General features: G+C 40.0%; 1 protein-coding gene across 3 annotated transcripts in view; it reads right to left on the bottom strand.

Moving 5' to 3' along the window:
* Nucleotides 1–26,253, bottom strand: part of PLEKHM3 (pleckstrin homology domain containing M3) — a 1,264,948-nt gene that overhangs the window by 1,009,138 nt on the left and 229,557 nt on the right. For all 3 annotated transcript variants that reach the window (XM_044060533.1, XM_044060535.1, XM_044060536.1), the window contains exon 3: nt 18,252–19,172. In XM_044060533.1, the coding sequence (XP_043916468.1) occupies nt 18,252–19,172 (921 nt within the window). The remainder of the gene's footprint in view (nt 1–18,251; nt 19,173–26,253) is intronic.

The following is a 26,253-nucleotide window of genomic DNA, read 5'->3' as shown; positions in this document are numbered from 1 at the left end:
GAATGACAGTAATCTCAAGTAAGCTGCTACCACTGCCATACATTTGATAAACAACCTTGGGGCTGTGATGAGATGAAATGGCAGGGCTCTGAACTGGTAGTGACTGGTCTCCAGCCAAAAGCTGGTTCATCTGTTCATCTTGATGTACTAGTACACACCCTGATGACCAGTGGAGCACATCCAATCATCCTTGCATAGAAATGGCAGAATGGACTGAACCATGGCCATTCAGAACTTTGACTTCTTTACAAACTGATTAAGTTCACTGAGGTCCAGAATTGGTCTCAGGTCCCCTGTTTTCTTTGGCAAAAAAAAAATAAATAAAGAATCTTGAGCACGTTCTGAATCCTTTCTGATCTGGTGGGGCTTCCAGGGTGACTCTTTTGTCTAGCAGCTTTTGAATTTCTATAGCTGCTGCCTCCCTTTGACTGAGTGGAACGTCAGGGAGCCTTTTCCTTTTGTTTGGGGAGAAACTGTAAAAATGGTATGAAATAACCTCTGGATAGGATTTTTAGCACCCAAGTATCTTTTGTTATTGATGCCCAGCACTTGGGTGCAGAGAAAAGCACCCCCTGACTACTTGCAGAGGTGGGCAGTTGGGCAACCTTTCAGGGGAGCTGAAAGGGTTTATCCAAAAAGGAGTCTCAGAACCCTTTTGCTTCTGGGGGAGATATGCCTGTTTGAATCTTGGAAAGGACCCTGGGGCTTACAGAACCACAAATTTCTTGCCTTCTCGTGGATTCCTGGAAATGGATTGCCGAGCAGTAGAAAGACATATCCCTATAGCAGACAAGGGCTTTCCATCCTGTTCACTCCAGGAAAGCACTTCCTTAACAGTGGGGCCAAACAGAGACAATCCATCAAAAGAATCATTGATGAATGAAGACTAGAAATGCTACACATAGCTGCATAAACACATCCAGGCATGTCTCCTAATGGCTATGCCTGATCCAGCCACCCATGAGGTACCCTCAGTAGTATGGGAAATTAACCTCAGAGATACATTAGAGATGGATAGGACAGTGGCCATTTGTGAAGAAAACTTCTGTTGTCCTCCATGGACATGGATTCAGAGGGATTTGTAAAGCTCTTTAGTCAAATCCCGCTGTAGCCTAGTGAAATGTGTCAAGTAGTTCAGAGACTGTAAAGCAAAGGTCACGGAGGCAAAAAAGTGCTGCCTGACTCTGTCCAATGCCCTGGGTTCACTGTTAGGGGGATGGACAGAGGAGCTCTGCCACCACAACCATGGCATCAACAGGAACCTCCTTGCTCCAGTATGGCCTGTCGGGGGGGGGGGGCTTATCAGGATGACAGAGAATGGGTTTTACTGTATCCAGTTCCTTCCATGCCTGGCGAGAGACTAGATCTATATGCTCATCAGTCAGGGGAGCCACCCAAGACATAGACAGGCTGGACCCAAAAGCTTCCAGGAACACAGACAAAGGGGAATTGGAGCATCATCTACCCTTCGACTTGAGAATTTCTAAGGTATCACCAAAGAAGATGTCATCTGGTGGAGATCTGGGGAACCTCCTCAGTAGGATGATCTGGAGAGGTGTCCAAAGAGAGGGAAAGTCCTCCAATGGGACTGTCTGGATGCTTGATGGGGTCAGCTGTCCCTGTGTGACAGATTTGAGAGGATCAGAGTTCAAAACCAATGGCGACAGGACTGTAAGATCCAAAGAAGAAAGAGTAGTAGTGTCACTCGGATAAGAGAAGACCCTCTCCACCACCCTGAAAGCAAAAGGACCTGGAGAAACCATAGCTGGCCACACTGGAGATGAAGCTCCCAATGCCACCATGCCCCAACCCTGCTCAGACCCATGCCTCGAAGGGGGACTCCAACCAAAGCTGTCCAATGTCAAAGCACCACGGGTAGGGATGGCTGCGACAACCTCACAGTGGAACCCACCCCCAGGACCCAGCACTAACACTTCAGCTGAGAGGCTTGTCCTGGTCCAAGGAAATCAGTGCTGAACAAGGGAAGCAGTCAAATTCAAAGACCTAGCTGTCTTTGGATCAAACTTCAACACTCTTAGGTTTCTCAGAGCTGAAGGCTTTGAAATCGATTGTCGGATCGGAAGAGAAATCACAGTATGAGAAGCAGAAGGGAGGCTCATGGACCCAGTGGGAGACAGAGCTGGGATAACCCCCATCTGAATCGGAGCTCTGAGGAACTTTCTCATCATCCTATCCACTTCAGCTTCAGAAAGGCTAATGGATGACCTGATGGTGGAAGTGGTAGACTGAGGCCAAGACTCTCTCCTCAGGGCTTCCTGAAGGAAGGGAGAATGGAACAGATGGAAGATGTGCTTGAGAGAGAACCCTGGGGACCTGATCTTTTGGAGACCTAGAATGGGAAGGTGTTGTGTCTGATCAGATTTCTTTTGAACTTCTATCTTTTGGAGACCTAGAATGGGAAGGTGTTGTGTCTGATCAGATTTCTTTTGAACTTTAGTAGAAGGCTCAGAAGAAAGAGGTGACTTAGAAGAGTAGATGGGAGACAGCTTTCTTGATTCCTTCATCTCCAAACAGGCCTTATATGTTTTTGCAGGGGTTTCAGCCCCTGGAGTAAAAGAAAAGGAATGAGAAGGTGGTAGCAAGCCCAGCTTGTTAAGATGGTCTTGGCAGGGCCCTGGAATTAAATCCTGCATAAATAGAGCAGTCTGTATTTAAGTGTGAAACATGCAGACAACAGATGCACTCCCTGTGGGCATCAGAACAAGGGATCTTGTGCCCACAGAAAGTGCAGTTCTCAAAATCAGTTGGGTTTATCAGCCATAATCATAAGAAAAATGGAAATTAAAAAAAAGTTGCTTTTCTCTTTACAACCTACCAACAATGGTAGGGTAAACAGGTTACCCTCTAATAAGCAGAAAGAAAGGAGAAGGAAGAAAAGTACCAGCGATGGTACTGAGAGCTACCCTTGGTAGAAAAACAGAACTGACAGAAAGGAAGGCTAAGATTTAACCCTAACATGATAGAAACTCATAAAACACTAAGTAAGGGAGGAAGATGTGATGAGCAAATGTAATAAGACTAAGAAAAAACAAGAAAACTGCACTCACTGGGAGGGAAAATACATCCTAAAGCTCTGCAACAAGGATCAGCCTCTGTAGCAATATGGTGGCAAATGAGATTTGAGGTTTTGCAGGTTGAGGAGCTCAAGCATTGGGTCTGCAAGTCTAGTAAATGCAGCCGAGTTGGATCTGAGGGGTTGGCTGGGTTGACATAATGGTTAAGGTGTTTACCTTACAGACACAAGGTGCAGGGTTCTCACATGGGGTACTTGACTAGGCTTAAAATGTCCCACAAGGGCAATCAGCCTAGTACTAACCTATGAACCTATAAAAATCAGAGGCTCTATAGTTGAGCAACAAATGAAAAGGACAACACCAGATCTACATTTTCCCCAAGTTCAACATTTATACCACCACCACTGACTACAGTCTTATTAAAAACAGAATTAAGAATACAAATTGGGATTCTGAGTCATTAAATGCCGAATGTGGTTATAATATCTTAAAAACAATATTAACTAATGAATTACAGTTTACTTTTGTTACTAACAAAGCTTGTAATGAATTTCCGGGTCTACTTTACAACAGCAAATGATCAGATGATCGAACACTGTTAGAGCGAACACAACATGTCGAACCGGCAAAATAGCGAACGGCTGGAACAGCGATTTGCTGCCAGGCAAAGAAATCGCTGGGCCGGGCGTCCAGGTTGTGCCGTTTTCTCCACTGTATTGCAATCTCGGAGTCGGTATATTTAAGTACAGGGGGTGGGGGGGCAAAGTCCCCCATTTTATTTAGTGTTTTTTTTTTTTTTTGGGAACAGCGATTTTTTTCCCTGGGGGGGGGTAAATCGCTGTTCTGGTAGTTCGCTGTTTTAGATTTTCGACATTTAGGGGTCGATATAACAACATTCGATCATGTGATCGTTCGTTGTTACAATATAGAACCAAATTTCCTTATTGGCGGGATAAAAGCCTAATCAGATGTTACAGTAAAAACAGGAGAATGTTTGGAAAGTACAAAAATGTCCCACTCGGCAAAATAAGAAATCTATAAATAAAACAACAGAAGACTTACAAAATAAAACAGAAGAGAGAAAATTTGATTGAAATAAAGCTGGCCACTTCTAACAATAAAAAGAATTATTATAAATACATGAATTCTCATAGGATTCTGAATCCAGTTATGACCCGAACGGTGCCTTGTTATTAAATTGTATGTTAATATCTAATGCATTTAATAAGCATTTTTCAGAAATAATTACAGTTGTTGGCAATATTAAATATGCAAATGTTAAGCTAAATACAAAGGAATTTGTTTGCTCAGAAATTACATTAAACAGCAAGGATAATGTTTTAAGTAAGCTTCAAAATAAGACATCAACAGGACCAGATGACATTCCTTCTATACTATTAAAGGAATAAAAAGAAGAATTAGTTATTCCTCACAATAAAGTATTTAATACTTTGCACAGCACTTAATTTCCAGATTCCTGGAACTGTACATCGTCTTTTACACCAATACATAAAGGCAAAACTACAGATATGAATATTTATTGCCTTATTAGTTTGACATCTATACTGGGGAAATGTTTTGAAAGGTGCCTTACAGAACGTATTGTACAAGACGGTGTCAAATAACTTTTATAACCTGCAGCAACATGGATTTAGTTTGGGAAGATCTACCTTAAGTAATTTAACAGAATTTTATGACCATATTATTACAACAGACCATATTTAGGCATCTGATACTTTACCACATAAAACAATACATTATATTCTTCTCAGAGTTAATTTAAATCATTATTATATTATTCGAACTATAGTGTGGTTATCAGAAAGGAGACAAGCTGTTACTGTCTTAGGACACCGTTCTAATTCTTGTCCTTCAGGGAGTCTCAGGGTTCAGTGTTGAGTCCTTTATTGTTTAATATTGTTTTTGCAACTTTCTAACAATTGATCATGAACAGAATAAAAAATATGCAAATGACTGTAAACTAAGGTTTGTCCTTACTTCTACTGAAGATACTATAAATATAAATTGTTATTTGATAGAAATATCTACCTGGGTTAACAGTAGTGGCATACATTTTAGTACTAAGAAATGTAGTATCATGTACTTTCGTAAGAATATTAAAAATAAAGAATTTTACAACAGAACAAAAACTTAGCTGAAGTAGTTAACTATAGAGATTTGGAAATATTAGCTTAGTCCAATTTCACACTAAGCATGTTAATGAAATTACAGCAAATTAGGTTTAATGCTGAAAAATATTCCCTTAAGAGATGAAAGGTACCTTGTAAACTGTATAAAACATTTATAAGACCATTACTTGAATATAATGTCTTCTGTATTTATTATACAGGTCACCTAGTAAAACTTCAATGTGTGCAATGTAAGTTTGCTAAAATAATTAAATTACTGAAAAAACAAATTTATGAAGAGAAGTGTATTCACTTAAAATTATTTTCTATTCATTATAGCAGCAATCTTCAATCAGTGTGCCGCGTGGTGTGCTGCAAGATTTTTTTTTAAATATAGGTAAATCTCTTCAGATCCCCAATACTCAGAGAGCTCGCAATCCCTGTCACAGTTACCTAGTGCTGCCATTGGCTGCTGTCTCTTGCTGGCTCCCTGTTTGAAATGCCATACAGATGCTGACACAGCTGGTAAGAGGTGGCAGATGTAACAGCAGTAGCACCAGCAGGTAAGAATGACACTGTTTGTCAGTTTGTAACTCCAGTTTAATTTTTAAGCATTAAACAGTACATTAAAAAAATTCTTAAAACCTAAATTCACTCCGTGCTGCAAGTCTTCACTGGGGGCGTGTCTGACTGGCTGCTGTAAAGTGTATGAGTGTGCTTACATTGTGTGTGCGAGTGAATGCGTGCATGAAAGCAGAATGCTTGTGTTTGTGTGAAAACACTCTACGTGTGTATGAATAGTGAGATCGATCGAGCAGTTGTGTGCATGTGAAAAAAGAAGACAGTGTATGTGTGTATGCGAGAGAGTGAATAGCGAGATCGATAGAGCCATTATTTTACACTCACTAAGGAGCACTTTTGCTGTTTAGTAAGTGTAAAATAAAAATAAATGAAACTGAAAAAAAGTGTGTGTGTGTGTGTGTGTGTGTGTGTGTGTGTGTGTGTGTGCGTATCAGAGAGAGAGAGAGTAAAGAGTGAGAACGAGGCTCTGGCAGCAGCAGCATCAGTTAGAGGAGGTTTGCATACCTCATACCTCTCTACGTTTCAGTACAAGAAATCTGGACAGCGCCACAAATAACTGAGTAGAGATGACCAAAAATACAGACATATTCTAAATATTGCTCTTATAAACTTGACTAAGGGAACCAACAAGAACACTTGCAAATAAAATCTCAAGATTAGCTGAAAAAAATCCCTTCTCTGGTATTAAGAGCTTGGATCCCTCTGTATCTTGGTATTTGATCTCTTCATTGATTATGCCATACAAAAGCATGAACTTTCTTATTTGACAGGTATAACATCATAACTTTTAATCTGGTATCATCGCTAATATTCAGGGCAGGTGTACAATTTTCAATGATTGTACCTATTTATTTTACATTGGGTTCAAAAAACATTGGCCTGTGAGAATATTGAGGGAAGGTAATATTGGTTTTCATGCATGATTTATATAACTTGTTTGGAGAAATATTTAACGTTACTCCCTTTAAAATTATCAAGGCTGTTTGTGCAGTCCCCGCTGACTGTGTTTGAAACACTGCACAGCCATTCCTTGTACTAAAATTGTTCTGTGCTGATTAACTGTATCTTATGACTTGACATTTATTACACTCTTTGGCTAGACTCAGAATGAAACTTTCATGGCCACTTACATCTGTCTGAAATTAAAAAAAACACTTTTTTTGCTGACAGTGGGGCCTATTTATTCAAAGGTTGGCTGCTGTGTAATTAAATGCATGTGTTAAAAGCAGCTTGGAAGACAGTATGAATGTTTATGGATTCAATCCCATCACAAATGTTCCATCAAGGCAGCTAAAAGTTCCTGAGAGCCACAGCAATTGTAATAAGAGGAATACAGTTATGAGTACTTTACAAGGAGAATAGCACTTTAAGATTTTATCTGCAATAATACCAATTACATTGGCTCAAAATAGGAACATATTTTACTTGATTGTTGGGATTTGTGTTAACATACATTTTCTGAACCAGAAGTGTGCTTGACAGAGTGAGAGTGACAGTAAAGAAATCTGGATTTGTTTGTTTGTGTCTTTCGGCTTTTCCCGGTTAGGGGTCGCCACAGCGGAACTCCGGTCCGCTAATGATTGGCAATGGATTTTTGCGTACCGAGTTACCAGCCCTGACGCACAACCTTCAACGAAGGCACGCCCCACCCACGTATGCCTCCACATAGAAGACGCTCTAGCTGAGAATCGAACGGGACAATGTCTTGCTATGAGGCGACAACGCTACCGCAGCACCACCACCGCAGTATAGTAAAGAAATCTGGATAAACACTCAAAAGGAGGAACAGATTTTAATTACTGCTCTTATAAAATTATTATTGACGTTTGGCTGACTGACTTGATTTTTACCAATAAACCTTAAGTCATTTGAAAGGACAGACTTAATGGAGCATTATGTTATAGTTTTTGGGACTAGTTATTTTAATGTCTATTAACTGTATTTCAGCTTTCAATTGTTTTATTATTTCATCAGTAGATTTTGGGATATTAAGGAGAGTTTGTGATTTACTATCATTTGCAGCTTTTGGGACTTGTCCTATATTTTGATGGCCGATAATAAGTACATGTAGTAGACAATGTCAGTCTCAGATATCTTATTAAATATTAAATCCAAGTAAAAAACAGGAAAAGATTTTTTTTAAATCAACTGAAATTATACCTTTTTTTGTCATATCGGCAAAAAAATATATTTTTTGGTGTGCTGCAAGATTTTTGTAATTAGTTTGTATGCCATGAGATGAAAAAGGTTGAAAATTTCTGCATTAGATATCTTAGAGGGAAGCTTATTACTGGTTTTAAAACATTTAGTAATTAAATGTTACAGGCAAAAGGTTTAATACCAATATTAACGATAATAAAAACTTAAAATAATTGCATGTTTAAAATAAAATCATGTATCAGGTGAGAAGTTAAACCGGGGCCCCATCTTTTCTGACTTGGTAGCAGTTCAGGTGGATGTACAAGATCCCATAGCACTTATCCAAAAGAGTAAGAGAAGTTTCCCTGTGTCCTCTACAAACTTCCCCTAGTCAGTAAGAATACTACCTCAGATCTCTCCTGAAAAGAGGTCACTGCATTAGTGGGACTAACCGATACCCGATCAACAGAAAACAGAAAACAAATAAATTATGGTTGTCACTACATCTCAGTTACATTAAAATAGAGCATGAAGATACAATGAAGTATCAGACTCATTAAGCAGTTATGGTTATTACATCTCAGTGGACTTGCTGCCGTACAGTGATCCTGGGACCACTTTCCCCCAGAATCCATATCAAGTCCCCTTCATATGAGTCATGTTATACATAAGGAAACCAGTTTTTTAACACTTCCGTGTAAACAGAATGGCAGTGGTGTGAGTTACAGGCATCTTAAAACAGCATCTGGAATGCATTTTCATTTGTTTGCTTGAATCACTCTGATGTATGTTCTCACAGTAGCTCTATAACAGTAGCTGTAAATGCTCAACATAATAAACTACCATATTCTCAGGCTTCTAATTTTTAGTCCAACTGCTGACAGACCCTCTCCCACAATCTTCTTGTGGTGTCAAAACTATTATTGTAACCAAAGAGCTGTTAGCTTCTACTTTAAAGAACTTTTAGCTTCTACTTTAAAGAACTTTTAACATTCATTTAAACTACATTGTTAGTGCCAGTGTATGCAATGGGAAGATGTGTGTTCTGTGATGAATGTTGGCAAAATGCGCTGTATTTGTTTAAAAATATTTTCCTTACAATGCAGCACAGAATAAAGCAAGTTGTTCTTTCTGTTCCTAAAATTTTGGGTTAATGATATTTTTTTTCTCTTTCTACTAAGGCACAAATGTTTTATCATGACATTTATCACCTCTTGTATTGGTATCTATACCCTTGACTTGTTACACTGTAGCATACCAACACTTCATCAAAACCATAATCCTTGAGCCTGAAAGAGTACTAGTTTTTTTCTGGGTGGTGAACGTTGCCAGGGTTTGTAAAATTATGGCATTCACTGTTTTTTTTAATAGGAAACAATGGATTACAGCTGAATTTTTACCAGGTATCATGTATTCTATACTTTACTGGCCTGGTGTTTTTTTTTCCACATGTCCTACATGCCACAACAGCTAGCTACTGTGCCCTTATAGTGCCTCAACAAGAGAAGGAATATGGAGGCGCCACTGGAAAGGGGACCACAGTGCTAAGGTGTTTGTAGACATACGAAGGGGCATCCTTCAAGATGCTAACTGCTACACCACCCTGCAAGTATTCTGCAACCTCCCATGGAGCAAATGAATTCCAGAGGGATACCTCCATCTCTCCTGCATGAAGAAAAAAAATTCTCTGAATGAAAGTCCATCACAAAGAGAGGGAGGAGGAGGAGAAGCATTTTGCTCCTCATTTATTTCCTGAGAAATCCAATCGAGCTCTAAGGGAAACTCAAAATGTTTTCACTTAGGAAGGTACTTTCCAGGCCTCCTGAGCTCAAGTGATTTCAAAACAGAGAGCGCAGAATGCACCTTAATGTACAAGATCCCCTCTATCCTGCAAACTGGGGGAGTGAACCTCACCACACCAGGGAAGTAGTAGGTGAAGGCAGAGAAAGTGGCACCTGAAAGTACCAGATAAGAGTCAGCAAAGACGAAGACGCATTACTGTGGGCTGGGATCACAGCTAAACAAACAGCAAGCTATCTAGTGCATGTGGTATAGAAAGGAGATATGACAAAGTAGTGCAGTTACACGAAAAACAGTACCTGTTCCAGCAACTGCTGAAGCAGCATCTGGAAAAAAAACATCTGGTTGACCAAAGCCCATAGTGCCAGCTCTTGGTAAACAGAATCAGGGGCACTAATGTCAGTTAAACTGGTACAAGGGTAATGTCTGTTAAGTGGCAATGGAAAGCCAAGAGCTGAAAGCCAACATCAGTACACTTGCTTGAGGTCTTGGTCTCCAGTGTTTTAATTTCAACAGCCAGTACTTTGGAGTTTATGCAAGGGGTGCCACACATCTGCTTTGGGTGCGGACAGAATGGGAAAGGAGAAATATGTTGAATGAACAGAAAAGTTGGCTGCACTCAAGAATTCCAGAAGTGGTGAACTACATCATTAAGAGGGCAAAAAGCTTCAGCTTCATTTCCAATTTCTGCTCCAGAGATTTTTTTGAAGTGCTTTGGTCTAGACAGGAGGGCCCAAAGCAATTGCATATTTACAAATGAAAAATGAACCTTTGATGCTCCTCTACCAGTCTACGGAGCTTCGGCTATTTATTTTATTTATTTATTTATTTATTGCAGTTGGTTTACCAGGATAGTCCATTGGGCCACGAAGAACCCGTTTTCAATGGAGTCCTGGGGAGAAAAGCTCCAAAAAAGAATAAATGTACATTAACATTTGACAATAATTTCTAGGTACATTGTAGTAAAAGAACATAAGCAAAATATTAAAGTTTGTTATAATTTGATAGTAACAGCCTTGGTATATGCTATAGAATCAACAAACAGAAACATAGAAGAAGATTAATAAGCAAACATGGAAGATGAAAACAGTAGGTTATGGTAATTAAAGGGCAGGTAGTAGAGTAGTTATATAGTAGAGTAGGTTATGAGGGGTGGGTGCATGAGCACTCCCATAGAGATGCTAGGTGTGAGAAAAGAGATTTCTTGAAGGAAGAGTGATTAGAGGTAGTGCGGATGTTAGGTGGAAGAGAGTTCCAGAGGCGAGCGAGGCTGAAGGAAAGAAGGTTTTTGCCTGGGGGATGAGTGGGTTTGTGCACTTCTAGTAGATTCTGATTATTGGACCTTAGGACTCTGTTTGGTAGGTGCATTTTGAGGGCAGAAGAAAGGGAGGGACAGTTGGAGGGGTTTAGAATCAGCTTGTGGGCTAGAGTTAGTTGAGTGTAAGTGAGATAGTTGGGAAGTTCTAGCCATTTTAGTTTTTGGAGGGAGATACAGTGGTGGGTGGAAGACCTATGAGAGGTGGCAAATTTAGCAATTTTGTTATAACAGGAGGAGAGCTGTTTTTTTTAGAGGATTGTAGATTTGTAAGTAGAGGGGCACCATAGAGAAGGGAGGGGATAAGAAAGGAAGTAGCTAGAGTGGTTTTAGTGGTGGATGTAAGATAGGCATTTTGTCTATACAGCATGCCAAGTTTTTGATGTGTTTTTTTGATGTTTTTTTGGAGGTGGGAATTAAATTTTAGCTGGTTGTCGATCTGGACCCCGAGTAGTTTCGTGTCTGACACTATTTCGAGAGGTAGGTTACTTTGACTGGTAACTAAGAATGAGTTTATGTTGGGGGGAGTGAGTTTAGAGGGAGTAAATAACATTAATTTGGTCTTGGTGGCATTGAGAGCAAGATGATTTCTTAGCATCCATTGCTCTGTGGAGGAAAAGGCATCTTGAGTAAGTTTTTGTAGTGTGGGGATAGAAGAGGCAGAGCAGATGATAGTAGAGTCATCAGCATATTGGATGATGCTCGAGAGGGGGATAGATTTGTAGAAGTCATTAATAAAGATATTGAAGAGTAGAGGACCCAGTATGGAGCCTTGTGGAACTCCAGTAGGGGTATTTAGGTAAGAGGAAGTTGCTTTTTCCATTTAACAGCTTGATTTCTGTTTGATAGATAGCTAGAGAACCAGTTCAAAGAGGAGGTAGAGAGGTAGAGTTTGGAGAGTTTTGTTAGGAGCAGACTGTGAGAGATAGTATCGAAGGCTTTTGAAAGATCAAGGAGGATGGTGGAAACAATTTGACCTGAGTCGCGGGCTTTGTTGACGATTTCAAGAAAGGAGAGAAGGGCAGTCATGGTGCTATGATTAGGTCTGAAACCGTGTTGTGTGGGGGTGATAAGTTTGTTATCTAGAAGATGAGGAAGAAGTTGGAGTTGTACACATTTTTCAAGGATTTTTGAAATGGGGGACAAGATGGCTATGGGACGGAAGTTATTAATGCTGTTATTGTTACCACCTTTGTGTAATGGTATGATAAATGCTTGTTTCCAAATTTGGGGAACTGTACCTTCTTGTAGGGAGCGATTAATTAAGATGCTGATGGGATAGGCAAGGCTTTCAGCAGCAATACTGAGAAAGTAAGATGGGATATTATCAGGAGCATTGGTACAAGGTTTCAATTTTTGAAGGAATTTCTTAATGGTAGCAGTAGGAATGGGATTTAAAGTGAAGAGGGTGCAGTCGGGGGGTGTTGAATTCTGGGGTGGAAAGGATGTGGGTGGGATTTGTGTAGAGTAGGGGATAGTGGGATTAGTGGGTGGTGGGTATGGAGTGGATGCAGAGATATCGGGGGTGGGTGAAGGGGTGTTAGGTGTTGGGGAGGAGATAGAAAAAGAGGAGGTAAGCTTGGAAATAGAGTCAATGAAGAAGGAATTAAATTGGGTGGCTAAGTCTAGTTCTGGAGCATTTGGGTCTGGGGTGGGAGTATCTGGTTTGCTGGGGTGGAGGAGAGAGGAGATTCCTTTCCAGAATTTTTGAGGGTTGTTTTTGTTATGGTTTTGGAGTGTATAGTAATAATTCCGTCGATCACTAGAGATATGTTTCTTAACTTTGTTGCGAAGCATTTTGTATTCGTTAAGGAGTGGGGTTGCCTTATGTTTTTGGTAGCGTGCCCATGCTTTGTCTCTATGCTTCATGGTAGAAAGAGTAGTTTTAGATAGCCAAGGGGCTGATTTAGCTTTTATTCTCTTAGTCCGTAGGGGAGCTTGAGAGTCAAGTACTTTTAGGAATGTTGAGTTAAAGTATGAGACGGCATTGTCTAGAGGTAGTGTTTTTAGACAGGTCCAATTTACTGCTTTAAGTGAGTTAGAAAAGGTTATAGGGTTGAAGTTTTTTTGGTCACGGATAGTAATGATGTTGTGGGTCTGTTGATGGATAGTGGGAAATCGGTGGGTAAAGGTGGGTAGGTGGTCACCTAGTGGGTCGGGAAGGATACCAGTGTTGGTGAAATAGTGGGGATGAGAGACTAGAATCCAATCCAATATACTCCCATTAGAGGGGTTATTGGCTGGGTATGTGGGTAAGTTGATTAGTTGTGAAAAATTGTAGAGGTTGATATTGTTGGTGTTTGCAGGAGCCTGGATAGAGGCCCAGTTAATGTTTACATCCCCAAGGATTATGGTTTCATTGCTAATGTTACTGGATAGCCAAGAGAGTATAAGTTCAAGTGTAGAGATGTTGTCTCCAGGGGGAATATAGAGGGAAGCTATACATATGTGTTTGTGATTATTGATGTGTAGAAGAGTAAGGAGAAGTTCAGCGTTATTAAAATATGGGATAGGTTTGTTGTAGGGAGAAACTACTAGGGAGGAGGAGTATAAAAGTGCTACTCCTCCACCCTTTCTGAGAGGTCTATCCTTTCTTATGATTGAGTAGTTAGGGGGAGTTATTTCAGAGTCCTTGATATGAGGTTTTAGCCAGGTTTCAGAAATAGTCAAGATGTCAGGTTTATTGTGTATAAGCCAAGCATGAAGGTTTGGGACTTTGTTAACGATACTTTGTGGATTTAAGGAAGTGAATAATAAGGATTTAGTTGTGGTGGTTATAGAGGCAGGGCCTGGGTTGGGGTGGATGTCACCTGATATGAGAGTGCATATCAGGTTAGGTATAGAACAGTTTAGGTGAATAGATAGCAGTGTGGTGAGATTGTGGTTTGTGGTGAGATAGAGGAGTTTACTAGTGGTTATGGGAATTGAAATTGTGTGATGGGAGATAAGTTTGTATCGATAAAGAAGGAGGTTGTCTGAGGGGTATAAGTGGGGTGAAATAAGAGAGTATGATTGTATTGGGGGTGAGTTATGGTGGTTAGTTATGTGAAAGGATTGGAGGGTAAAGGAAGTAGTGGGCTGGGAGAGATGGTGGAGATAAAATAAGGAGAGGAGAAGTAGTAGTGGAAGGTAGGTGAAGGAGTATTTAGGAAGCATGTTATAGAAGAGTGACAGTAGAAAGTAATGGAATGGTGTTGTATGGTAAATAGGAGATAGTTATAGAGGAAGTGAGAGTTATGTTAGAAGTAAGTAGAGTAGTGTTAGTTGTGGAGGGGTGTGGTCAGGAAGAGGGAAAGGAGTAGGCTACTTAAAAAAAATAAGTAAAAATCAAGGGGATAGCTTCAACAGTGCTGTGTACCATGAGCTGGAGGGTGGTAAGCAGCAGCATCTGCTTTTTACAAGTATATTCTGTGGAGACTGTACCCACACTACAAAAACAATACCCTAGGCCTGCCAAGACAAAAAGAGGCTAAAGGAAAAAAAAAAAAAAAAAACAGCCCTGAAAAAAGTTTCAGATGAAGACATGTCTCTTACTTGCCTTAGCAAAAAAAATGAACCTGGGTGCAGAAAAATTGGAAGGTAAAACAGGAGGTAGTGTGGGAAAGAGTAGTGTAAACCTCTAGATAAGAAAATTATTCAAAATAACAAATAAAAAGAAAAGATCCTACAAGTTTGTCCCACTAGCAAATGGAAATGACAACACAATCGCCCCACCACCACCACCAAAACAAGCAATACAAACAGGCCATCTCTTTAATGGAAATCAAATAAAATGGGAAAATGTAATGTCATAAAAACACAAGAAAACAGACATTATTGATGGAGAACTCTCTCATTTACCAGACAATAAGTGGAGCACCTTGGCTGCAACTATGGTCAAAATCATCATCTGTTATGTTCAAAACATAAAAAAGGTTTTGGAAAGAAATTAATCAGTGCAGCTGACAATCAAATTATCTACAGAGCTGACACAATTAACAGTGAAAACTCTTATTTTTCAGACAGCAGAAAGACAAAATGAATCCACATCTAAGAAAATTTCTACAGGGAAGCAAGCAGGTAGTGCGGAAAAATAGAGAACACTTCTAAAATGAAATCAAAACCATTCAGAAAGGGACAGTGAAAAAGCAGTACTGCAAAATGAATACTTTGGCTTTGTACGTACAGATGAAAAAAAGGATATCCAAAACCATTTAAAACCGTTTAAGATAAGATCCCACACCAAAAGGAATGATCTCACTCTTTTCAAAGAGGAAAGAGTTCTGAAAACAAAGCTACCAAAAGCTAAAGGTGAGTAAAGAAATGGGCACCGATAAGAAGCACCCCATAATTCTTACAGAACTGAGATGGAGGCTAGTAATATACTAATCTTAAATAGTTACTTTTAAAAGGAGTGTAAGGTCAATGTCTAAACAAGGAAGAAAGCAAATGCGATTTTCCCTGCACACCAGGGGGGCAGAAATATAACTGACAACCTGCCAGTATGCCTTCAGATGCAGATAAAAATCATGGAATTATTGCTGTGCCGAAGGAATTTTGGAATATCTGGAAGCCAGCTGGTTACAAGAACCAAGGCAGTATGTATTCAAAGTCAGAAGGCCATGTCAGACAAATCTTGAAAAACAGTGTTAAGAGGGCAACCACAGCAGTAATTCAGAAAGGATCTACAAATGCAGTCTACTTTGACCTTGGCAAACAACAAAAGGAAAAAGGTTCTGTAGGTCACGCTGGCAATTGGAAATAGCACAATCCCCCAAAACAATTATATACAGGCCATCTTCTTAAGAAAGGAAATAAGAAAACGGCACTGTCCAGCTGCGGTCAAAAACCAGAGAAATGCAGTACACACTTGGCAACAAGCACCTACCAATGGTCTGCAGCCACGAAGTGTGTATGTGTAGTGGGGAGACAGGAGGTACTATCCAAGCAATCAGACTACAGTAAAGAAGGGAGTTACAACTCAGGTTAGTTAACAGATTTGGTAAAGGAAGAATGAGTCCAAGGGCTGTAACAAAGGAAGTCACTAAACAACAGGACATGTAAGGTAACTGCAAAAGAAAAATGTGTTCACCTAAATGAAGGGTACTATCTAGATTAGTATCACAGGGGTCAGTAGTCAACTGGTTCCTTTTAATTTCTTTGCAACACACTGCAGAAATTCTAGAATGAAACTTTGCTTTTGTGAGACGATACAAAGTTAAGCAGCATGGCTGATACATAGGGAAGCACAGGAAAATCAGAAAAGAACAATCTAAACTTAAGCATATTGCCTTAAACACAAAGCTAAAATATAAATAAAATTAAAAAAATTGTGAAAATAAATAAACTGCAGTAGAAGCAGTAGCAACAAAAATGAAAAGAGACCATGTGTAGTAATAGCAGAAAATCTAAAGGAGGCATAAATGCAACATGGTGACTTGGCAACAAAATGTACAGAAAGACAAATTGCCAACAGAAAACAAGATGTCATCCCCTGTAGACCATAAATAAGATTTGTTTTAGACTAGTGTGCAGTTTTGAAATGTACATAATGGAGACAATTCAGAGGAGGGGAAGATAAACAGGGCACAGTCTGTGCGAGAAACCATGCAAAGACAGCCTACAACAGCTTGTGCTGCACAGTCTATAACAAAGGTAAAGGGTGACAGAGACAGAAAATTCAGTACTTGGAGTCGAAGATGATATTACAGCCGAGTGACGTCTCCAGGCGTTTCTGCAGTTACACCCTACTGCTCCTCTAGGCGTCAAATATTGCCTGTTCATATTTGCATTAATAATTCCAAAACCATGTTACATACAAGGTATCAGAAAATTTTATCTTGAAGCATACATGATAGCAAACACAATTGTATTGATATATGACCTCTGTCAATGGGTATTTGTTAAAAATGTATGGTGATAACTTTGATTTTTAAATGCTGAAGCCACGCCCACTAGGAGTTAAAGGTATACACTCAAGAGAGCTCTACTGGAGGGAATGAGCTAAAAAAATTAAATGTATTAAAACAAGAGGACGGTCTGAAAACAGCTCAGAGGAGATGAGGGGAAATGTGTGTTTTGCTCATGAAAAGAGTGGTGGATGAATGAAATCTGAAGAGAGTGAGTAACAAAGGAACAACACTATGCAAGTGATCGTGAGGACTGCAAGATACCTAGCCATATGCACCTTTAAGCAGACACACACAAATTCTTGCCACCCTTGTCGAGTACTTAACACTCACCTTCCAAATCAGGCAGGGCCATACATGATAAACCTGCTTTAAATATGTCTATTCATTCAATCTTCAAAGACTATACTTGAACGTAACCAAAGTAGTACTTTTTTTTAACCAGCAGTAATAACTTATTCCGCAGGCTATGAATATGTCACTAATACAGGTATTTGTAGAACCAATGGTTTTGTGCAGAAGCAGAAGGTCAAACAGGTCAAGGTCTTTTATGGTTCCAAAAGAAAGACGCAGGTCACCTCAGAGCAAATGATAGGCTACTGAGTATAAAGACAGCTGTTCTAATCTACTGGGATAAAATCTTTGAAGCTTTTCCAGTTAATCAATATGGGTCAAAAACAGTAAGGGATTCATGAATGCATGTGACACATAAAAGGTAATTCTGTGTAAAGATGGGGAAAATAGGTGGTTAATTTAGTAAGACCTGCAATGTATCAAATATATGGCCTTGATAAGCTCAATAGCCCTCATCTGCCATCAAAGACTATTTCTTGTGTCCAGCTACTGTTTAGTTCAGTCACAACAAATTTTAGTACCAGAAAATCATTTTTACTACTAATTGGAATTTAAAATGATCCTTTAACCCTGGATTCCTTGCATCTCCTTTGGGTTACTATATTAGCAGCATTTTCAGACTTTCCTTCCATTTTAAATAAAAAGATAGGTTTACATAGTTAATTTTGCTGTTACTGATCATGTGAAACAATCACATACTTTGTCCCATAATGCCCACAAAGCCCACTGCAGATAGCTATAGGTATTTATTGGTTAAAACTTGGAAAATGTATCCTTTTTTTCCTGCAAAGACTTACACATTTCTACGTAAACTACAAACCAACTTGAATACTAGAAAGCTTGGCAGGGTGACCTTTGATTCTATACCATTAACCTTAATGTGCAACAGATTGCTTTGATGTGAACTTAGATTAGATTTTGCATAACAGATTGACAGATGAGGGTTTTCTTTAACAATCAACAAAGTAATTTATTGCACGAAATATAAACACATATGTTGTCAGCTTACCTGCACATTTGAAACCCTGTGCAGTGAGTCCTTTTTCAACTGCAACATCCATGAAGATACTGAGGAAACTGGTGGTAACTGACCGCCGCTTGCTCTTGTGAAGCTCTCTTCCATGCTGATCCCGAATTATTTGGTTTCGGAGAAAAACCTGAGTGTTCTGATCCGATGTCACTAAAGCACTCCTAGCAGAATTTATAGTGTCTACCCATTCCTGGGCTTGTTTTTGAGATTCTGCTTTCAATCGAAGAACATCTTGAGGAAATAACAGCTGAAAGCACCCATATGTGATGTCCATTTCAACAGACAGACACGAGCTGATATTATAGAATACCAGTGGCTCTTCATTTGTGTTGTCTGGCAGAAATGTCATAAGATTATTTTCATTCAGGACAAAAATAAATGGTTTCCAAGTATTTTCTTCTATGTTTTTATACAGAACTCCTGATATTAATGCCTTTTGGTAATATTTGTTATTCAAGGGTGCAACTGCTGATTGGGTAGGTTCGCTCAGTTGATTTTGTGACACACAACTATATTCCTTATTGTAGTTGCAGCCTTCAGATGGGTATATTCGATCCAGATAACTTCCAAACTCAGGCTGGAAGGTTAGTACTCTCCCCCAGAGCTGCTGCTGCCAATCTCTGGCTTCCCACTGGGAAGCTGCCTTAAGCTGCATTGTTGAGTTGTTCACAAACACAACATCCACAACCCTAGCATCTTGACACCCCATACCTCTTATGGTTCGAAATTCTGAAAGGTGGTACGTGGCACAATGGCTCTCATTACCACTACTGTCAAGGAAATACTGACGAAGCTCAGTTGGGAGAAGTTCAGTGTAACAGTTGCTCCAATAACTGCTGAAATCCAGACGGACTTTCAAGTATCCTTTCTTCAGGATGTTGGGAAATGTGTCCTTGTATTCTGAAACGATATTACTAAGATTTAGCACTGTTCTATGAATAAAAGATTTAATTTGCAGCTGAGAAAAAAATGTTAAAATAATGCTGTAAAGATGAGCACTTCTCTTCTGAGCAAAACTTTATGTCACTATCTAACAGCTTAACAGTCTGAGTTAATAATACCTAGATCACCACACTAGGCAGGCATCCCTGAGGTAACCAGTGCTGGATCTGTTTGTTTGTTTTATTTATTAATTTGCCTGCATTTGTTTGTCTTTGCTGATGGGGTACTTGGGTTGGCCCAAGGACCCTTTTCAGCCATGAGCCAAATGCAAAGAGCAGCTGCAGTACAGAACACACCTATGTCATTACAAATTGTAAATATCTGCAGAACAGTTTTCATAACAATGACACAAGAAAAGGACTTTAAACAGCAAAGCAGTCAGAGGGCACTATTACATATGTTACATATGTACACCAACTTACTTAATTTTCTTTTCTCTAGCAAAATATGTGTTTATAATGAAAAGAATATTGATAGGGGTTATGGTTATATTGTACAGCAGCAACATGTACTATTTGACAATGTACATAAACTGAAATGTATAAGAGACATTGTTTACATTGTGCTGTCACAAACAGAACTGTATAAAAACTGTACATATAACATACCAGTGTTGTACAGGCCACTACACAGAGAGCTGGTGAATTAGAGAGACTGTGACAAACTGAAAACAGGGAAGCCAGGTACCAGACATAAATCCAAATCACTTTAATAGGATAAAAATCAAATCCAATAAAAATATTCAAAAAGATAAGCGCTTTCATTTCGAAAATGCAGAAACTTCATCTGACAATCAAAACCAATTCTGACAATCCTTTTAAAACCCTTAAAAAAGTCATATGATTAACCATAGCCAATGAATTCCTACCAAAACGCCCCCCCCCCCAAGAAAAATAATCCTTACGTTTAAGACTTTTAGGTATTCCTTTCTTGTAAATTATAATTAATTAATAGAGGACTCATGCAAAATAATCATATAAATAAATAAATTAATGAATCTATAAATAAAATAAATCACCAATGAAACCTATGTTATATTGATGAAAATCAGCAAATCACATTTTAAATGTTTTCAGTTTTAGTCTGCTTTACAGACAGAGCTGTAAATGAAGCATACATCTCTGTGTTTAGATGGATGTAGATAGAACGATAAGACAGATAGGGGCAAAAGACTGAATCACTGAAGTAATTTCCTCTGCAGCTGTTTTTAAGATGGCCTTTTAAAGCAAGTTATGAATTCCTTGTAGCCAGTGATCTTTCCAATATCAACCGCTCAGTGGTTCCAGTGTGAAAGTTCTTTTTGAGGACAAATTTAAGAACAGGAGAATTGTGCTTGTTCCCAGACCGGAGTATGCCCTACCTGTTAGGACATTAACCTCTTTACACAGTACTTACCCTCCTACAAACAGCAGACAAAATGTTACTTTATATACCTAGCAGAAAGTGTTGTGTGTGTGTGTGTGTGTGGGGGGGGGGGGGGCAACTAACACTGCCACTAATTGTAAAAATCCAAATGGCTGCCAATCATAGGAAGAGCAACAAAACTGCTACTTGCTATCTCTACTTGAATAAAAAAAATGATCTCACTGTCCTTAACACTGCCAATAAGAGCAACATCTCTGGATCTTAGAAGAAATGGTGATGATGTCCCTACAAGAATTAGACTACCATTTAAAAACAAAAGATAAACATAAGTAGTTTCAACTCATTCACTTTCAAGACTTAGACTAATGGGCCTGAAGTTAGCGCAGCCTATTAGAAGCTGCTGAAGCCCTTCCCCATTACCCATGATCCTTCTCTGTGTTGGGTCCCATTAATCTCCAGATCTCAAAGCTCAGAAGCCAGTGCTTGAATCATAACAGGAATACTGAAGAGACAAAACCCAAATCTCTGAGAGACTCCAAGGCTGCAGGGAGGTAAGACAGTGAAGGAGTTGCAACTACCTATGTTCAGCCATTGTTATGGGAAGTACAAAACATTTATGTGCTACTGTTGTAATTCCTTCACTTTTAGGACAAAGCCCCAAGCTACATCTCCTCTTCACAAGAGAATATCCCCAGACAATGTCATCTCTAAAGGCTGCCCTAGACCTAGAGGCAATATTCAGGGAATAATGTTTTGTAAAGCTGTTCTGAGATATCAAAATACTTGCCGTACAAATACACACTGAAGTAATTTCTAGAAGTCCATATCATGTGGCTATAGACCTCAGTGTAGAAGCATTAGTTAGTACAAGCATGGAATTGTCATACTTTATACAAGAGGAAATAATGTACTGAGACAGCCAAGGGGCAAGAGTGAGCTTAGAAACTTTTTATCACAACTTTTTGGCAGAAAAAGGTATGAACAATAGACGGCCCTGTCTGATAGATTTTATTTTATCCAAAGTAAAACTTGAACTGTCTGTGGAAATCCATGCAGTGTAGATGATGTTCCCTTTATTAGCCTAACTTGAAAGAAAACACAAAGATTAATAGTTTGGTTTGTATTTTACTACATGACAACTTTAAGCATAGAGGAGGGATTACCTCTTAAAAAACCCTACTACTATGGAAGATCAGGATAAGATGTGTACTTAATGTCAAAACTCTGAAACCCTTAATTCAAAAGTTATAGTTACTGTAAACAAGGTTTTCTAATAAACAAATTTTAATGCTGCAAAAGAGGCTGGTTCAAAAGGAGACAACCCCAGCTTTGTCTAGCTCAAAATAAAAGGTCCCAAGGAGGAGCAGGATATTTACTTGGAGGGGGAAGAAGAAATAGTCCTCTGAGGAAAGTTTTACTACCTTCAATGAGGCCAATGGAAGAAAATTAACTCCTTCATGAAAACTGGATACAGCAGCTAAGTTTCCTTTTACTGAAGAAGAGTAGAGTCTAGAGTAAAAAATTTGAGTAATCTGCATTGGTACAGATGGATAAAGTATTGACTGCAACCCAGACAACCAGAATTTGATTAGCTAATCAGGTGCCTTGGGGGGAGAGGAAGAGTATCATGGTTTTGTTGACCCATCTCTCTCTGAAGGTAGGTATAGGAGCACGTCTAGCAGGAGATGATCTATAGTTGAATTCCCAGTGGAAATTGGAGACTTCAAAAGGAGCACTGGCTTCGGATGAGGGGGTCTGAGGACTGACAAGCTCTTACTAAGGCCCATTGCACACAAATTCCTGAGCATGTTACGACTACCAGGTATGCACAATGATGTCAGGGCAGCATAAAGCAAAACTTGAACCAACACTGAAAGCTGCCAAAATGATGGTCCCTATAAGCCAGCTCTCACCATGGCATATGGGGAACAAATGGAACAACTAACAGAGATAAATATATAATTAAAAATAAATTAAGAACTTATAGAAGAGAAGGAAATGGAGCAAGCAGAAAATGGACCAATGCTTCTGGCCCCAAGCTGGAATAGTACATCTTGCTAGTGCCTGATCTTTGAGCACAGATGGGTACGAAGGGTTCCTGGCCATCATCTGAAGAGAAGAAACCATGCACTTACAGGGAATGAAGGTCTGGGTGAGGCTGCCTAGGCAGATGCAGTAATAGAATGTAGTATTGTGGTTCATCTCAGCAGGAAAAGGCCTGTACAAGAGATGAGGCCAAAATCAGGACAACCACACAGGGCACACTGTGACTAAAAGGGGGCTATTACATAGAGTTAGGCTTTGCATATCCTTGCTTTTTTGCTGACTCTGGGATAATGGGAGATGGGGGAAAGCATAAATAAGTCCTGATGGCAGCTTCTGAACAACAGTATCCCTGGAAAATCATTTGGAAGGTAGAACAAGTGAAAAGCATTTGCTGCATTTGATGTTGGCTGGGGATGCAAACAGGTCACAGCAAGACTTTCCCTATCATGAAATTAATGTTTGAGCTCTTCCACAAGAAGGCACTGATCAAGCCTGTCCACGAGGATCTCAGCAGACCCAAGCTATGACAAACTACAAGAAGGTAACTGGAAGCAAAAACCCATTCTCATACTCTCATGGCCCCCCAACAAAGTGGATATGAATAAGTTCTTCCTTGCTTGTTCAGATACCAAAACCCCTGCCATGTTGTCAAGAGTATAACAAATCTATCAGGGAAGAAGATCACCTTGAAAGGCTTGTAGAGTCAGAAGGCCCACGCTCATCTTCAAGATGTTGGATGAGCAACATGGCCTCAAAAAGTGACAAAGTGCTTTGGGCCATCTGTGCTGCAAAATAACCTCCCCACTGCTATGCTGGAGCAGATACATACACTGTCACAGCTGACATGTGGGGATAAGGGATGATAGGGTCTACTCATATACAGGTTGGATGGTACCATCTACCAAAGATGACGTTCCCTTCATTTCCTAGAGATCTGAGTGGGAGCATCTAGCACATTCAACTTAACCTTAATGGTCACTACAGAAACCTAGTGAAAAATGTTGTACTGATACCATAAAAATTATATAAAAAAAATCATTAGGACTAATGCACAAGGAAAAGTAGTGCTTATACCAAACTACTGTCAACTATGTGGACGGCAGTTTCCTTGATCAGCGGGATCTTGTCTGAAGAACGAACGACTGCACAAAATGGTGTTTAGAGTGCAACCTATGAAATTCACTGACTAAATTGGCCTCTGCTGGGATTTTCCAAGGTTGGGACTGATGCCCAAGGACATAAACAGCTTCAGAGGCAATTAGAGAGTGTAAAGATATTGGGGCTGCCAGAAGTCAGTATCCAGATAAGGATGCTGACTTCTGGCCTTAGAGTCAAATGGTTGCTGTGACTACAAGCTTACAGTAGGTGAACATCCTGGAGGTTGTGGTGAAACCAAAGGTCAATGTCATGAATTAGTACTGACTCGCACCAATACTGAATAAACCTTCTGGATCCCTTAACCATGTTTATATAAAGGCAAGCATTCTGGAGTTTCAGACAGCACATTATATGCCCTTCAGAGAAACAAGGAAGTATGGACTGCACTGTGACCACCCAAAAAGGCTTTTCTAATGATATGAAGATTTAGGCCACTGAAATCGAGGCCCGAGGTTTGAGCCTTTTTGGACACTAAAAAGAACCCTGAGTAAAAGCTGTACCCTCTCTAATCTGGCAGTCTTCAAAAACTTTTTGTTAAACGACTGCCCTTGCCACAGGTTTTTGATGGGTTGTGATGTCTAGCAGTGAAGGCTGTAAAGTTGATATGGAGGAAAATGGTATGAAATAGTCTCTGAAGCACATGGGAGGGTGGCCTAATGGTTAAGGTGTTTGCCTTACAAACACAAGGTGCAGGGTTCGAGTCTCACAAGGGATAACTGGCTAAGCTTAAAATGACTCGCAAGGGCAGTTAGCTTAGTACTAATCTATGAACCTATGAACATCACGACTCCTACCCATCTGTTTCATGTGATGGCTTCAAAGGTGAGCAGATAGAAAGACAAACAGCCCGACTGCTTCCTGAATGAAGCAGTCATGCAAGCCTTCAGGTACTGGAAAACTAACCCACCTCCAAAAATGTGCCATGTGGTCCCGGATTCCCTTACGGAGAACCATCATATCCTGTGGGACCATGGCATTCTGAAAATTACCATGTCCTTTCTGGTGCTTCCAGAACCACTGAAATTGTCTTGCTGTTCATACCAAAACTGGCAGGGACTGCAGACCATTCTTGAACAAGGATATTGGAGACTATGGAACTTAATGCCAACTTTGGTAAGCATGCTGCCCTTGAGTCAGTAAAGGCTAATCTTGAAAAGCAAGAAAGCATTAAAGAACAAGGAACCATTGAAGGAAGCATTCATTAACTGGATCTTGATGATTGCTGGAAATTATGAGTGGCAAAACCAGGCATGTTGTTGAACGGTAAGGCCAGTGCTTTCCACGTGAGAAGTACTAAGCAGGAAAAATGGAAGCTAAGAAACACTCTAGTCTGAGATGGTGACTTTAGCTTCAGTCATCAATTAGTCAAAGTCTGGCACCTCTTCCAGAGTATTACTCATTTCATAACAAGAACTTCTTGAACTTCTGGATGTGGAACTGGGAGTTCAGTGCCCCGAAAACAAAAGTTGTAGATGACAACACCCACTTCTCTAGTCTGTCAAAGGATCGAGAGGGTGCACATTTTTAAACCAAAGCTCGCTGCCTTCTTTAAAGCAGCAACCACTAGTAGGTTTTGTGATCATCTGAGACTGTCCGGGGGTGGGCATAAAATTGTGTTAGGTGTTTTAGGTATCAGGGGAAGCATGTCCATATTTCAGAAATCATCATCTAGAACCAGCTTAATAAGAACCACCACAGAGGAAGATCTGGGTGAGTAGTAAGCCTCTTAAGAATATGCGTGGACACAGAGGAAGCGTCTTATGTCCAGTTGATCATAACCTCAATGAACTTCAACATTTCACTGAATTTGGGGTCAGAGGGTAAGGAAAGGGAATCAGCCTCTAGATCTTTAACATTGTCAGGGGTGGGGGGACTCTACAAGGGAGTCCATGTGTTTTCTCTTGTATGTAGCCTTCCTACCCTGACCTAAGTGAGCAGAGTCCAGGCAGGAGGAAGAGTGTATGCCAGACAAGTGACAGTTAGCTGAAGAGGTCTTTCTTGTTCCTTCTCTGCCCAGAGATAGAAGGGATAGCAAGGCTAGTACAGAAGTAGGCAGAAGTGAAAGTGCCACTGAAGGAACTGTCTTGGGCATAACCTTATACAAAGATGCCTAACTAGATGGCATCAGGACCTGTAATGACACCACTGCCAAATCCAATGTCGAGCTGGGGGTCAACAAGGTCATCAACATGGAGGCCAAAAAGGTTATTTAGGAGTCTGACCCCATCCTGTTGACCCTAAAGATAGCGTCTGCAGCAGACCCAAACACCTAGGTTGAGGTTGAAATCCTTCTCCACTGAGCATCGAAAGGTCAAGCTTTGAGATGAAATATTCTACCCCAAGTCGAAGGGGTCAGAGGTCAACTCTGAAATGTAACACTAGGGTGGGATCCACCTTGAAAAGTTGCGTCAACACTTGGACTGCTGAAGACAAAGAAGTTGACTCAGAGACTGTAATCGACATGGGTGCT

This window comes from Protopterus annectens, chromosome 2.part0 (genome assembly GCF_019279795.1).
Source record: "Protopterus annectens isolate FY-2018-M chromosome 2.part0, PAN1.0, whole genome shotgun sequence".
Taxonomy (NCBI): domain Eukaryota; kingdom Metazoa; phylum Chordata; order Ceratodontiformes; family Protopteridae; genus Protopterus; species Protopterus annectens.
This window is presented reverse-complemented; position numbering and strand designations above follow the sequence as displayed.